At 47.3% G+C, this 16,644-nt stretch overlaps 1 protein-coding gene across 2 annotated transcripts in view; it reads left to right on the forward strand.

Annotated features, from left to right (window-relative positions):
- The window catches only part of mbtd1 (mbt domain containing 1), a 110,693-nt gene that overhangs the window by 67,434 nt on the left and 26,615 nt on the right, over positions 1–16,644 (forward strand). For both annotated transcript variants that reach the window (XM_072483859.1, XM_072483860.1), the window contains exons 8-14: positions 3,091–3,179; positions 5,872–6,106; positions 9,295–9,350; positions 10,878–10,982; positions 12,236–12,383; positions 13,378–13,460; positions 14,196–14,430. In XM_072483859.1, the coding sequence (XP_072339960.1) occupies positions 3,091–3,179; positions 5,872–6,106; positions 9,295–9,350; positions 10,878–10,982; positions 12,236–12,383; positions 13,378–13,460; positions 14,196–14,430 (951 nt within the window). The remainder of the gene's footprint in view (positions 1–3,090; positions 3,180–5,871; positions 6,107–9,294; positions 9,351–10,877; positions 10,983–12,235; positions 12,384–13,377; positions 13,461–14,195; positions 14,431–16,644) is intronic.

Below are 16,644 nucleotides of genomic sequence, written 5' to 3' on the forward strand. Positions count from 1 at the left end.
GATAGTGGCGGCAATGGACGCAGAGAAGGCATTTGATAGGGTGGAGTGGGAGTATTTATGGGAAGTGTTAAGGAGGTTTGGGTTTGGGAACGGGTTTATTAGCTGGGTTAGACTTCTTTATGGGGCATCAACGGCAAGCGTAGTTACAGGTCGACATAGATCGGAGTATTTCCGATTTTATATATAGGGGAACAAGACAGGGATGCCCGCTGTCTCCATTGTTGTTTGCGTTGGCAATTGAACCTCTGGCCATGGCGTTGAGAGACTCCAGGAAATGGAGAGGGGTGATTAGAGGGGGAGAAGAACACCGAGTCTCGTTATACGCGGATGACCTATTGTTATACGTGTCGGACCCAGCGGGGGGGATGATGGAGGTTATGCGAATTTTGAGGAGGTTCGGGGAATTCTCGGGGTATAGGCTAAACATGGGGAAGCGTGAATTATTTGTCATACATCCAGGGGACCAGAGTAGAGAGATAGAAGGCTTACCGCTAAGGAAAGTGGAAAGAAACTTCCGATACCTGAGGATTCAGATCGCTAGGAGCTGGGGAACCTTGCACAGACTTAATCTGACACGGCTGGTAGAACAAATGGAGGAGGACTTCAAGAGGTGGGACATGCAGCCTTTATCGCTGGCGGGCAGGGTGCAAGCAATTAAGATGATGATCCTCCCGAGGTATTTCAATGTCTCCCTATATTAATCACCAGGACCTTTTTTAATAAAATAGATAGGAGCATTGCGAGCTTTGTGTGGGCAGGGAAAGTTCCGAGAGTAAGGAGGGGGTTCCTTCAGCGCAGTAGGGACAGAGGAGGACTGGCACTACCGAACTTGGGAGATTACTATTGGGCCGCCAATGTGGCAATGATACGTAGATGGATGATGGAGGGTGAGGGAGCGGCGTGGAAAAGACTGGAGAGAAAGTCCTGTAAAGGGACGAGTTTAGAGGCGCTGGTGACGGCAGCGCTACCGCTCTCACCTAAAAAGTATACCACGAACCCAGTGATGGCGGCAACACTGAACATATGGGGACAGTGGAGGCAACAGAGAGGGGTGCGGGGAGCCGTGGTGGGGTCCCCTATCAGGAACAACCATGGGTTCGCCCCAGGAAGAATGGATGGAGGATTTGAGAGCTGGTACCAGTTGGGAATTAGGAAGGTGGGAGATTTATTCATAGAGGGGACTTTTGCGAGCTTGGGAGCATTGGAGGAAAAGTATAAGTTGCCCCGGGGAAATTTCTTGAGATATATGCAGGTGAGGGCGTTTACTAGACAACAGGTGAGGGAATTTCCGTTGCTCCCGACACAGGGGATACAGGACAGGGTGCTTTCAGGGGTGTGGGTCGGAGAGGGCAAGGTGTCAGAGATTTACAGAGAGATGAGGGAAGAGGGGGAGGAGTCGGTGGGAGAACTAAAGGAAAAGTGGGAAGAAGAATTAGGGGAGGAGATAGAAGAGGGTATGTGGGCTGATGCCCTAAGCAGGGTAAACTCCTCTTCCTCATGCGCCAGGCTTAGTCTGATTCAATTTAAGGTGCTACATAGAGCACACATAACGGGGGCAAGATTGAGCAGGTTCTTTGGAGTGGAGAACAAATGTGGGAGATGTGGCGGGAGCCCGGCAAACCACGCACATATGTTTTGGGCGTGCCGGGCACTGGAAGGATATTGGAAGGGAGTGACGGGAGTGATCTCGCAGGTGGTGAAGGCCCGGGTCAAACCAGGCTGGGGGTTAGCTCTATTTGGAGTTGCGGAAGAGCCGGGAGTGCAGGAGGCGCAAGAGGCCGATGTTGTGGCCTTTGCGTCCCTAGTAGCCCGGCACAGGATCCTACTCCTGTGGAAGGAGGGGCAACCCCCCGGACTGGAGGCCTGGGTAAATGGTATGGTGGGGTTTATTAAACTGGAGCAGATAAAGTTTGCCCTGAGAGGATCGGCTCAAGGGTTCACCAGGTGGTGGCAGCCATTTCTCGACTACCTCGGGGAACGTTAGAGGGGAGATGGATGACCAGCAGCAGAAGCCCAGGGGGAAGGTGGGGGAGGAGAGGGAGGGGGGGGGGGGGCGTTAGTTTAGTTTAGGCCAATAGATAATGGGGTTTTGTGACTTGTGTACTGTTAAAATTTTCTGATTTGTTTTCGTTTCGTTGGCTTTGTAAGAGGGAAAAATGTTGTTCAGAAAAAATGTTCAATAAAATATATTTAAAAAAAATAAATAAATGTCATTGAATGTGACTGACAAAGGGAAGCTATTGCTCCTCCTTCAAAAGCTGTCTGCAACCTTTGACATAGTTGACCACACCATCTTCCTCCAACACCTCTCCAGTCATTCAGCTGCCTGGGGCAGCATTTTATTTCAAGTAACCTTACAGGAGGACGTCCTTCCATGATCTACCCTAGACATTTGGAACCAGTTTCTGTATTTATTACTCTTTCTTTTTCTGGAGCTGGGTGACTTTTGAATACTTGAACTGTTTGAGGCTGCAAAACTCTGCATTCCAAGGATCAGATTGACATGGTTGGATGGAACTTTGACCAATTTCTACTTTTCTTTGGTAAATGGTACACCAGCATTAAGATGCTTTCTCGCAGGGCAGCTCGGTGGCGCAGTGGTTTGCATTCCTGCCTCACGGCGCCAAGATCCCAGGTTCGATCCCGGCTCTGGGTCACTGTCCGTGTGGAGTTTGCACATTCTCCCCGTGTTTGCGTGGGTTTTGCCCCCACAAAGATGTGCAGGGTAGGTGAATTGGCCACGCTAAATTGCCCCTTAATTGGAAAAAATGAATTGGGTACTCTAAATGTATTTTTAACAAAGGAAGCTTTATCGCCTTGGTTGATGAAAATGTGCTCATTGGGAAGTGTGCGCAAGTTGTGATTCCACCTTCTGGTGTATCCAGATGTTAACACTGCTTCAACTCTTGCTTTCAACAGTAATAGCCATCTTGTATCTATCTGTAGGTGTGAATGTATTCTGCTAAATTCATTAGGACTTTGTGGGCAAAAAGTTATGATCCATTTTTCTGCACCAAGTGCTGTGGGTTAATGTTTGCTATTGTCCTGTTGACGTACATCCAGTGTAATATTTTTCTCATTCTCTTGCAGCTATCCAACATAAATATACAAACTGGAAAGCTTTTCTTGTGAAAAGACTAACTGGTGCCAAGACCCTTCCACCTGATTTCTGCTCCAAGGTAACTTCCTGATTCCTTTCTCATTCCCTGCTCCTTTGCTTTTTAAAAAATATAAATGAAAAGTTCCCAATAATGTTTTTTCCAATTAAGGGGCAATTTAGCGTGGCCAATCCATCTGCTCTGCACATCCTTGGGTTGTGGAGGTGAGACCCACGCGGACACGAGGAGAATGTGCAAACTCCACACGGACAGTGACCCAGGGCTGGGATTTGAACCTGGGTCCTCAGCGCCGTGGGCAGCAGTGCTTACCACTGCACCACCATGCTGCCCCTCCTTCGGTCGTTATAAGCTTATTTAACTTCATGCTCCGATCAATGAGCAAGGCCTGCTATTTTTTCTGAGCAAGTGTTGAGTACTGCTTGGGCCTGATTACAGGGGCACTCAGTTGTCCTTCTGAAATCTTTCAGCAGCTTTAAACATTGACCACACTTGTTGATAAGTGCACAACCATACAGGATGTTGCTGCTTGGTCTTGTCCTTTCTCATTTGACAGTCGTGTCCAGTCCATCTGCATAGCAATTGGGTGCACAAGCCCTGGCTGATAAAGGTGAGGGGTTGGAGAAACTAGCGTTGGAGATGATGAAACCTATTATCGAACGCTTCCTCCTTGGTAATCGGTCAACTCCATACACACAGCAGCTCCAACCTCAGGTTTTCCTGAACCTTATGGATCATTTATTTACTGTATATAAAATGCCTGAGCCATTTGGAATTTTACTTGGATGATGTGAGTGAAATTGGCCGCAAACTCTGACTTGCTACTCGGATAGGCAGTATTGCAATACAGCTTGGAGGGCAGCTCATGTTACCCACTATTTTAAAAAGGAGGTTGAGTGAAAACCTGGAATTGTAAGCGTGCCGTGGGTAGAGTAGAAAATTCTATAGTCCATGATAAAAAATTTAATAGCAGAGCACTTCTAATAATCTTCATTATTACATGTCACAAGTAGGCTAACATTAACACTGCAATGAAGTTGCTGTGAAAATCCCCAAGTTGCCACACTCCAGGGCCAGTTCAGATACACTTTAAAAAAAAATAATAATAATTTGAGTGTCCAATTCATTTTTTCCAATTAAGGGGCAATTTTGCGTGGCCAGTCCACCTAGCCTGCACATCTTTGGGTTGTGGGGGCGAAACCCATGCAAACACTGAGAATGTGCAAACCCCACGCGGACAGTGACCCAGGGTCGGGATCGAACCTGGGACCTCGGTGGCGTGAGGCAGCAGTGCTGTCCTTACCTGTTCGGGTACACTGAGGGAGAATTCAGAATGTCCAATTCACCTAACAAATACGTCTTTTTGGGACTTAGAAAACAAGTGGCAGGATTGGCCCAAGTCAGCATGGATTTATGAAGGGAAAATCATGCTTCAAAAATCTGTTGGAATTCTTTGAGGATGTAACTAGTAGAGTTGATGAGGGGGAACCAGTGGATGTGGTTTATTTGGACTTTCAGAAGGCTTTCAACAAAGTCTCACAAGAGATTAGCATGTAAAATTAAAGCACATGAGATCAGGGGTAGTGTATTGAGATGGATAGAAAACTGGTTGGCAGGCAGGAAATGGTGGGAATAAATGGGTCTTTTTCGAAATGGCAGGCTAATGACCAGTGGGATACTGCAGGGATCGGCCCTGGAACCCCATCCATTTACAATATATGTTAATAATTTAGATGGGGGGAACTAAATGTAATATCGCCAAATTTACAAATGACATGGAACTGGGTGGGAGGGTGAGCTGGGAAGAGGATGCAGAGATCCTTCAGTGTGATTTGGACAAGTTGAGCGAGTGGGCAAATGAATGGCAGATGCAGTATAATTTGAAGAAATGTGAGGTTAGCCATTTTGGATTTATCTGAATGGCTATAGATTTAGAGAGAGGAATGTGCAACGTGACGGTGTCCACGTACACCAGTCACTTAAGGTAAACGTGCAGGTACAGCAGGCGGTAGGAGGAAAATGGCATGCTAGCATTCATAGCGAGAAGATTTGAGTGGGGGAACAGGTGTGTCTTGCAGGGCTTGGTGAGGCCACACCTGGAGTATTATGTGCAGTTTTGCTCTCCTTATCTGAGGAAGGATGTTGTTCTAGTGGGAGTGCAGCAAAGGTTTACCAGACTGATTTCTAGGATGGTGAGACTGACATGAAGAGAGATTGTGTTGGCTAGGATGACATTCATTGGAGTTAAGAATAAGGGGGGAATCTCATAGAAACTTGTAACAGGACAAGACAGGATAGATGCAGGAAGGATATTCCCGATGGTGGGGCAATCAGAACCAGGGCGACAGTCTGAGGATGTGGGATAGACCATTCAGGACAGATGATGAGAATTTCATCACCCCGCGAGTGGTGAGCCTTTGGAATTCGCTACCACAGAAAGTAGTTGAGGTCGAAACATTGTTCAAGATGAAGTTAGATATAGCTCTTGGGGCTTGAGTGATCAAAGGATGGTGGGGGTGGTTGGGGGAGGGGGGGGGGGGGGAGAGACAGGAACCCTGGGAGGGGGGGGAAACAGGGAGGTAGGAACAGGTTATTGAGTTGGATGGTCAGCTATGATAATGAATGGCAGAGCAGGCTGGAAAGGCTGGATGACCACCTTCTGTTTTCTGTTTCTATTACGTATCATTGTGCTTCAAAATCAAAAGTGGCGATAATGCCAACCACTTGCCTTTATTAAGATCTAGCTATCTTGCAGGTTGTTGAAAGCATGCAGTACCCTTTCAAAACTGCCATGCGTGTCGAAGTTGTTGATAAAACGCACCTCTGCCGCACCAGGATAGCAGTGGTTGAAAGCATAGTGGGAGGTCGGTTACGGCTCATCTATGAAGAGTGTGACGATGGGACTGATGATTTCTGGTGTCATATGCTAAGCCCCCTCATTCACCCGATTGGTTGGTCTCGAAGTATTGGACACAGATTCAAACGGACAGGTAAGCGGAGAGCTGAGAATTCTGGTGTTTTCGTATGAACGTCTGGCCAAAATAGGTTCAAGCTCGGCTCTGGTTTCCTTTCATGGTCAAGTAGCTTGATAGTTCTGTACCCACTCTGTTGAAGGGCAGCTGGACGTGCAAGGCAGTTGGGCCCGGGGGAGGGGGGAGGGGGGGTGTAATGGTAGCTGTGGTTTAAGAAAGTTGTTTATCATTGAAAATGTGAACAGGTTTGTGTGTTTCCTGTTTCCCTTGAGAGCTCTATCCTGAGAGGATCGAATCAGAACTTAAATAAAAACAGTAAATGTTGTCGCCCATCAATCAGCAAGCGGGAACTGCGCAGACCCTGTACAGCAGCATAGTGGTCATGTTACTGGGTCAATAATCCAGACGCTTGCATTCATGATCAGGAGTGGCAACTGGGGAATTAACATGTTTTAATTATATAAAGTTGGAATCAGAAAGCTTGTACTATTGGTTTGTCATAAACTCTTCTATTTGAAACCTACTGCCCCCCCCCCCCCCCCCACCCCCCCAAACAACTAATGGTGGCCAACTCCTTCAAATAATCAATGAGCTTCTGTCATCTCTGTTAGAACCCCTCGATTGCTCCCTCTCCGTGTACTTGACTTTCTCAAGGTATAGGAACTCCCATCAGGTCTCCCAACCGCACCAAGGCACTGGGATGAAGATCTCCACCCCAGTAGTACTCTCCTCTGGGCAATCAGCGAGGCAAAGACCAGGACATCTACCCCTGCCTCCATCTGTAGCCCTGGCGAGTCTGACATCGCAAATATGGCCACGAAAGGACAATTCTCCAGATTAATCTTCAGAATCGCTGATATGGTGCTAAAGAAGGAGACCCAAAAACCCATGAGCTTGGGACAAGACCAGAAGATGTGCGTGTGGTTAGTGTCCTCCACCACTGCAAAGTAACGACTCATTCTGGACTTGGTCAGATGCACCCTAAAAACAACCTTCAGTTGGATCAAACCAAGCCTCGAGGACGAGGAGTTCACCCTGCAAAGGGCCTCACTCCCCACCTCATCATCTAATATGGGTCCCACTCCTCCCACCCAGCCTTAACCTCCTCCGCTGACACCAAATCTTCTGACTAAATCTGCCCATAAATACCAGAAGTGTTCCCCTCCTCCGGCCCTGTGAGAAAAATAATCCTCTCCGTTCGAGGCATCACGAGGAATGCCGGAAAAATCCGATTTGAACTTGAACTTGCAGATATCTGAATTAATCTGAACCCGATGTAGCCACCTAAAATGGCTGATTCCCTATTAATTTGGCCAAAACACGATTTAAAATGGCTAACCGAAAAGGCTGATGGGAAAAGCAGCCAACAGGGCACAAATGGATAGCTGCAGACAGAATAGCGTATTCGGCTCTGGGGAAGTCGGCCCAGATCGATACTCAAGACTATTAGCAGCACATCAACCCAGACATCTGCAGTTTAATCGGCTATCCCCGGGAACAATTGCAACATATTAGCAATTGAATGCCGGGCCAGACCTGTCGGCGCCTGCAGTGGCCGAAACAAAGGCAGGTGAGCGACCACCCCCCGATCGAGGAGATTATTGGAGCATATCGAACCCAGTGATTGGGAACAAGTCCAATCACTTGGGACTCTGGGTCAAGGGCCGCCTCGAGATGCGGGAAGCCCCTGGGCCCTATAAAGTGAGGGGCCAAGTTCAGATCTCTCTCTCTCTCCCTTCTTCGCCTGCTCGCGACCTTCGCAAGAACCTTCAACAAAGAACCGTAAGTTTGACTCCAGCGATCGCTACCCGATAAAGACTCCTAGCCATCGACCCGTATCAGTCTTTTGAATCCCGCGGGCCAGATCTGATTCGATAAGCCATTCATTTCCCTGACCTGGTGGGCCCTTCCTAAAGTTAAGTATTGGCCAGTAGTGCCAATAGGTTTCGATATAGATAGTAGGATTATTGTGTAAACATTAATTGTTGTATATAATAAATGACCGTTGATTTCAATCTTACTAAGCGGTGTGCTGACTTATTAATCATAACTCGAGCTTGAACCACGTGGTGGTATCAGAAAGATACCTGGCGACTCGTGAGCAAAGGTGACATAATCGGAGGTAATAAAACTAAGGCTAAAAAGAGCAACACCGAGAACCCCCATCAATTCCTCTGGACTGGCAAACCGCCCCTCCATGAACAAATCGGCAACACTCGCCAGCCCTGTGCCTTCCCACCTCCAAACGTGCCATCGAATCTCACAGCTTTGGCCAGATGGGACCAGCTTCAACACTGATCCCAGTTTAAAATGTTGTCAAGGTTATTTCCTTATCTTCAAAGTGAAAATAACCACTGGATTTGACGAGTACTTTGTCGGTGAGAACGGGAACGAGGCCATCACACGAATGCCCTCAACATGACCACGAAACTCCTGGATCACTGCACCAACCCAACACCACCTCTGCATTAGCTGCCCAGTAATAAAATATCAGGTTTGGCAATGCTAGGCCACCCGACTGTCTGTCCCTTTGAAGGGTTGCCCTTTGAATCTTTGGGTGAGGTTACTGGGTTACGGGGATAGATCATAGAAATTTTTTTTTTTGATCTATCATCATCATAGAATTTACAGTGCAGAAGGAGGCCATTCGGCCCATCGAGTCTGCACCGGCTCTTGGGAAGAGCACCATACCCAAGGTCAACACCTTCACCCTATCCCCATAACCCAGTAACCCCACCCAACAGTAAGGGCAATTTTGGACACTATGGGCAATTTAGCATGGCCAATCCACCTAACCCGCACATCTTTGGACTGTGGGAGGAAACCGGAGCATCCGGAGGAAATCCACGCACACACGGGGAGAACGTGCAGACTCCGCACAGACAGTGACCCAAACCGGAATTGAACCTGGGACCCTGGAGCTCTGAAGCAATTGTGCTATCCACAATGCTACCGTGCTGCCCATAGGGTGGAGGTGGGGGCTTAAGTAGGGTGCTCTTCCCAAGGGCCGGTGCTGACTTGATGGGCTGAATGGCCTCCTGCAGTTTAGATTCTATGATGATGAGACTAATGCAGAACTTTCACCTGGTTTTGTTTTGGGTTGGACTCTGCATCCAGGTTTAGTGTCTATCATTAATGCCACCTGCTTGGCTTGCCTGTTCCTTTTTATATATTCAATTACTTTTGCAATTTTCCTTTATATTTAGATGGTTCAAAGAAGCAGGAAGGACAGTGTGATGCTACGCCACAATTATTTGCTAAGGTAAGCTAGAAATTAGGCTGTGTACTCTTAATAGGGCAATGTGAGGTATTTCAAGTAAAAATAGCTTATTTTTGTTTTGGGTGATGTAAAATCCTAAGATTCCTGTGCTGCTTGGTTCCATAAAGATTTCTGGTTTTCTCATTAGCTGTTCAGATTTAGATTCTGCATTTGTCTTTTTAAAAACTGCCAGAACATCTCTACTTCAGAGTTAGTTTGATTCCGTGCTTATTGCTTCATGCAGCAGGGAACTGTAATAAATACTGTTTAATCATGCAACATTACCGAATCAACAGGGTGGGACTGGCTAGATTAGATCAAGATGTTTTACTAGCAAAGACTCAACACATTTGTGGTCAAATTAATATCTCTATTGCCCAGTACTGTATATACAGGACTTCTAGTTATTCTCACTCTGGAAAAAGCTACATAAATCTATCCGTGTACAAACGGTCTGGGAGTATAGCTACAATATTTTTTCTAGAGTCTAACGTATGGAATATGCAAGCCTAATTGGGAACTGTTGCCTCTTGGACTGAAAAGGCATGTTTCCATCACATGGGCTCCGATACGAATCATTGAAACCTGCCTGTTTATCATCTAACATTTGAGGAAAAGAGCTTCCTAACTTCTGATCTTGTTCCAGGATTAAACCCTTGTTTCGGAGTCTACTTTTGTATGAACATTGTGACAACTCTTTCCTTGAGCCTGTTTGTGCAGCAACATGCCCATTGGTAGTTCAATGTTGTGGAAACCTTGAAGGGTTCTCATCATCTTTGTCTATAGAATCTCTGGTGATATATTCTTTCATTCATCTGATAGCTTCCTGAAACCTTTCCATTCCGATCTAGTGAAGCTTCATTTTTTGCACAAAGAATAGCTTTCAGTGTTAAGTGTCAGTGTTAATGTTAAGTTGTATCATTTAGCAATCCTTGTTGCTTAGCCACATGTAACCAACTCCATCTTGAAAAAAATGAAAATCGTTTATTGTCACAAGTAGGCATCAAATGAAGTTACTGTGAAAAGCCCCTAGTCGCCACATTCCGGCGCCTGTTCGGGGAGGCCGGTACGGGAATTGGGCTGCTTTAAAAGCCAGCTATTTAGCCTTGTGCTAAACCAGCCCCATCTCTTCCCATATGAATGTGGTAAGCACAGTAAGAAGTCTTACAACACTAGGTTAAAGTCCAACAGGTTTGTTTCGATGTCACTCGCTTTCGGAGCAGCGCTCTGAAAGCTAGTGACATCGAAACAAACCTGTTGGACTTTAACCTGGTGTTGTAAGACTTCTTACTGTGCTCACCCCAGTCCAATGCCAGCATCTCCACATCATATGAATGTGGTTAGTCATTAATTGTCCTTGAGGTGGCCGAGCAGTTGTATTGTGCAGTGGTTCAGGATGGCAGCTCGCCATTGCTCAAGGTAACAAAGGATGCGGGATGTATGCTCGCCTTGCATTGATCACATCCTGAGAGAATTGTTTGAGAATAGTTTGCGGGTCATTGTGACCATACTGAATCTCTTAATCTTCAGGTGAAGGATGTGGACCAGACTGGAGACTGGTACCAGGAAGCGATGAAACTGGAAGCAATCGATCCATTGAATCTCTCTGCAATTTGTGTGGCCACTGTCAGAAAGGTAATTTGTGCTTAGATTTGCCACTTTCTACCTTGTCCACAGACTCACCGTCGCCTTGTTGCCAACTTTAAATTATTTCTTAAAACATGCAACATTAATCCTTCGCACCATCCATTTATGAAAGGTGTGGTTAAAATAGTTATATTCACTTAACCTGTTACACCTGCTGTGGTGAATCATAGAATTTACAGTGCAGAAGGAGGCCATTAGGCCTATCGAGTCTGCACCAGCCCTTGGAAAGAGCACCCCACCCAAACCCACACCTCCACCCCACCCCAGTAACCCCACCTACCCTTTTTTTGGACACTAAGGGCAATTTATCATGGCCAATCCACCTAATCTGCACATCTTTGGAGTGGGAAGAAACCGGAGCACCCGGAGGAAACCCACGCAGACACGGGGAGAACGTGCAGACTCTGCACAGACAGTGACCCAGCAGGGAATTGAACCCGGGACCCTGGAGCTGTGAAGCAAATTTGCTAACTACTGTGCTGCTCCTTTGGGTATTCTTTCAGATTGCAGATATGAAATAAGATCCTTCCATTTAATCTGTTGTATGTAAGTGTTCCCCCTCTTTTTTTTTTTTTTTTTTTTTGCTGAGTGAACGATCTTTTCCTTTGTGTTCAGATGCATTTACCAGTTGATGGGACCCCTTTTTACCCCTCCGTACCCATCCCCCGTGATGAACATTTCCTCAAATGGGCAGCACGGTGGCACAGTGGTTAGCACTGCTGCCTCACGGCGGCGAGGTCCCAGGTTCGATCCCGGCTCTGGGTCACTGTCCGTGTGGAGTTTGCACATTCTCCCCGTGTTTGCGTGGGTTTCGCCCCCACAACCCAAAGATGTGCTTTGTGCTTTCATATGTGGTCATGCTAAATTGTCCCTTAATTGGTTAAAAAAAAAAGAGTTCCTCAAACATTGTCATGAACACTCCCCACCACGTCTCAAAGCCCTCCACCGACCCCCTCAACTCAAAATTGATCTCTTCCAACCAAAAAAAGTCATGCAGGTTCCCCAGCCAGGCCGCCACCCCCAGCGGCGCATCCGACAGGTACCTATCCTCACTATTGCCTTTGCAAGCCATAGCTACAGAAATGCTTCCATTCCACTCCCAAGTTGAATTTGTTAGTTTGGGTTCCCCTGATTGATAGAGGGAGGTAAAATCATCACTCGCGGCCATTCTTTTGCACTCAGCTGCTTGGGGGCTGTGCGTTTCTCACCTCCTGACTTGCTGAATCTATCCTCTTTCTCAGGTTTTGGCCGAGGGCTACCTGATGATTGGCATTGATGGCTCCGAGGCAGCAGATGGCTCAGACTGGTTTTGCTACCACTCCACTTCTCCATCAGTCTTTCCCGTGGGGTTCTGTGAAATTAACAAGATTGAACTCACTCCTCCCAGAGGTAATGTCATGCTCACTGGCTATTTGTAATGGTTTCATTGTTACGTTCTACCGACCTTCAGAGGGGCTTGAAACATGTTGAGCTTTGGTTGATATAGTCTGAATTAATTTCATGGTGGGTTTTGACGCCCACAGTCTGCTTTTTGTTCCATTAACATTTGCTTTGACAATGAGTCACCAAACTAGAAACGGTAGCTCCCTTTTCTCTCCACAGATGCTGCCAGATCTGCTGAGATTGTCCAGTATTTTCTGTTTTTGTTTTGTTCCATTAAGTTCAACATGTGAGCAGTTTTGGGCTCCGTATCTAAGGAAGGATGTGCTGGCCTTGGAAAGAGTCCAGAGGAGGTTCACCAGAATGATCCCTGGAATGAAGAACTTGCCATATGAGGAATGGTTGAGGACTTTGGGTCTGGACTCGTTGGAGTTTAGAAGGATGAGGGGGGAATCTTAATGAAACTTACAGGATACTGCGAGGCCTGGATAGAGTGGACGTGGAGAGGATGTTTCCACTTGTAGGAAAAACTAGAACCAGAGGATACCATCTCAGACTAAAGGGACGATCCTTTAAAACAGAGATGAGGAGGAATTTCTTCAGCCAGAGGGTGGTGAATCTGTGGAACTCTTTGCCGCAGAAGGCTGTGGAGGCCAAATCACTGAGTGCCTTTAAGACAGAGATAGATAGGTTCCTGATCAATAAGGGGATCAGGGGTTATGGGGAGAAGGCAGGAGAATGGGGATGAGAAAATATCAGCCATGATTGAATGGCGGAGCAGACTTGATGGGCCGAGTGGCCTAATTCTGCTTCTATGTCTTTGTGGTCTTACGGGCACTTGTCTTTTCTTTCGCTTTCCTGGTTTATAATTTTTAGCAGGAATGTGAAGCAGCATCCTGCCATATTGATGTCTGGGTTGAAGCTCCTCGTGCCAGGAGGATAAATGGACATGTCGAGTCTAGTAAGTCACTATTGCACTAAGGTCATGCTGGCTATTTTACAGGTTACTCCAAAATTCCTTTCAAATGGTTTGATTACCTTCGGGAGGCGGGATCTGTTGCTGCGCCCGTCAAACTATTTAACAAGGTGAGAAGACGAGCTGTCAGAGATGCAAATTCTTCCACTTCCTCTATTCTCTCATACACACGCTTTAAAAATTGGAATAGGGGAAATCTCCTTATAAAAAGCAGCACAGGGCTTCGGGAACCCTTGACCATTGTTGAAATTGGACCTATTTTAAGCTGATAGATTTGTTCTATTCAGGCCACTTCTATGGTGCGACCGTGAATACCAAGCTGAGGCTGTGGTCACGTTTTCAGCCAGTGACACTGATCTGAGAACAGATTATGTCTGCATCCATTGGATATTGCCTTGGGCGCTGCCTTTAGAACTTAGGTTGTGATAATTACATTCTGGGTTTGTTGAATCAGACTTGCTTTGATTAAGCATTGACCTGCACAAGCTAGGTGGGATCCAGGTTTAATCTTTTGACCGAGTTTGTTAATCCCAACCAGGGTTCATGAGATGTTGAAACTGGCCTCCACAGTGCAGTAACCAGATCTACCAGGTTACCAGCTCCTGATGCTGTTTAATCATTCCAACTGGCAAGAGCTTGCATACAGTTGTTAAGGCTCTGCTGTGATCCTCCCTGTGGTAGGGTAACCTTCTCCTCAATGGGACTTAAAAACGATGTGACGCGTGTGGCGTGCTACCAGAGGGCCGCCCACTCTCAGCTGACCCCAGCATTAGGCATAGCCCATAGGAGGGTTAGTTTTGAAAGATTTCAAATTGACTGATCTTCAACTTCCTGTCCAAACGCAGGAAGTCCCAAACCACGGCTTCCGAGTGGGAATGAAGCTGGAAGCCGTGGATCTGATGGAGCCGCGCTTGGTGTGTGTAGCGACCGTTACCCGCATTGTTCATCGGCTCCTCAGGATCCACTTTGACGGCTGGGAGGATGAATATGACCAGTGGGTGGACTGTGAATCTCCTGATCTCTATCCAGTCGGCTGGTGTGAACTGACGGGCTACCAACTTCAACCTCCTGCATCGCAGTGTAAGTGACCAGGCTTTTTTCTTTAAAACCAACCAGCAGCATAGTGTGTGTAATTTTTTATTTAAAAAAAAATATATTTATTAAGAATTTTAACACAATTTTTCACCCTTACAAACGAAACAAACCCCCCCCCCCCCCCCCCCCCCCCCGTAACAAAAAGAAAGAAAGCACACAGAGCAAGACATGAACATGGTAAATCGATATGATACAGAGCTTTGTACATTGAATTCCTCTCGTACATGTCAGTTTTCCAGATCCTTCATGTATTTTCTTGCTCAAATACCCCCCAAACAAGCCAGACCCCCCCCCCCCCCCCCCCCGGGTTGCTGCTGACCGACCTTCATCTAACGCTCCGCGAATTAGTCTAGGAACGGTTGCCACCGCCTGTAGAACCCCTGCGCAGACCCTCTCAAGGCAAACTTTATTCTCTCCAATTTGATAAACCCTGCCATATCATTTATCCAGGCCTCCACACTGGGGGCTTCGCCTCCTTCCATATTAGCAAGATCCTTCGCCGGGCTACTAGGGACGCAAAGGCCAGAATGGCGGCCTCTTTCGCCTCCTGCACTTTCGGCTCGTCCGCTACTCCAAATAGTGCTAGCCCCCAGCTTGGCTTGACCCGGACTTTCACCACCTGAGATATTGCTCCCGCCACTCCTCTCCAGAACCCCTACAGTGCCGGGCATGACCAAAACATATGGACATGGTTTGCCAGACTTCCTGAGCACCTCCCACATGCCCCCTCCGACCAATACACCCGAGATCACCCTGTCTTGAATCCCCTGTGCTGGGAGCAATGGGAATTCCCTCACCTGTCGCCTCACAAACGCCCTCACCTGCATGTATCTGAAAACATTTCCCGGGGGTAGCCCAAACTTCTCCTCCAGTGCCCCTAGGCTCGCAAACGTCCCATCAATGAACAGTTCCCCCATTCTTCTAATCCCTGCTCGATGCCAGCTCTGAAACCCCCCGTCCATCCTCCCTGGGACAAACCGATGGTTACCCCTGATCGGGGACCACACCGAGGCTCCCATTGCACCCCTGTGCCGTCTCCCCTGGCCCCAGATCTTTAGCGTTGCCGCCACCACCGGGCTCGTGGTGTACCTTGTCGGCGAGAGCGGCAGCGGTGCCGTCACCAGCGCCCCCAGGCTCGTTTCCTTGCAGGACAGTGTGTGTAATTTTATATGTTCACAGGGTGTTGGTGTTGCTGACAAGCCCAGCAATTATTGCCCCTCCCTAATTGCCCTCTAGATGCAGGTGACAGCAGACCCCAGCCTCCAGCACAGACACCCCTGAGCCTGGAGGGACCTGCGTGTGATTCAACTTTCCACTTTTGTTTTGAGCATTAATTTTTGATTGTGAGCTGCCACTTTGAATGCAACTTTCAGAGGACAGTTTAGTATAACCACATTTCTGTGGATCTGGAGTCATAAGTAGGCCAGATTAAATGGCAGGTGTTTGTCACTAAAGGACTTTCGTGAATCACATGGATTTTTATGGCAATCGACAATGGTTCCTTGGTCATAGGTGACCTGCAATTGCAGATTCTTACTGGTTTCAAATGTCACCATCTGCTGTGATGGAAATCGAATTGCAGTCTGTGACAATACCACTGCACCCCCTCCTCCCCTGGTGATCATGGCTGAGCCTGTATCTCAACGCCATGTTCCTGCACTCTGCCATTGCCCTTAGACCTCTGGGCTCTGAAGGAGTCGGTCTGTTTCCTTCTTAAATATATTCAGTAATGTAGCCTGCTCTGTCTCCTATGGTAGAGAATTCCTCCGGTTCACTACCGTCTGAGTGAAGACGTTTCTCTTCCTCTCAATCCTAAATGGCCTACCCCATATCCTGAGACTGCGGCTCCTTATTCTCGACTCTCTACCCAGAGGAAACCGCACGCAGGCGACCAGTCCTGTCCGAATTTAATATGTTTCAATGAGATCCCCTCTCATTCTAAACTCCAGAGAATACAGGTCTAATCTACCCAATCTCTCCTCGTATGACAATCCTGCCATCCCAAGAATCAGTCTGGTGAGCCTTTGCCACAGTCCCCCCTATGGCAAGTATATCCTTTCTTCAGTAAGGAAACCACCAGACAATAGTCTGGGTGTGTTCTGACCAAGGCCCTGTACAGCTGCAGTACGCCAGTCCTCTCGTAATGAAGGCTGACATACTATTTTGCAATTTTAACTACTTCCAATCCTCCGGTTTGTT

Source organism: Scyliorhinus torazame, chromosome 18 (genome assembly GCF_047496885.1).
Source record: "Scyliorhinus torazame isolate Kashiwa2021f chromosome 18, sScyTor2.1, whole genome shotgun sequence".
In the NCBI taxonomy this organism is placed as follows: domain Eukaryota; kingdom Metazoa; phylum Chordata; class Chondrichthyes; order Carcharhiniformes; family Scyliorhinidae; genus Scyliorhinus; species Scyliorhinus torazame.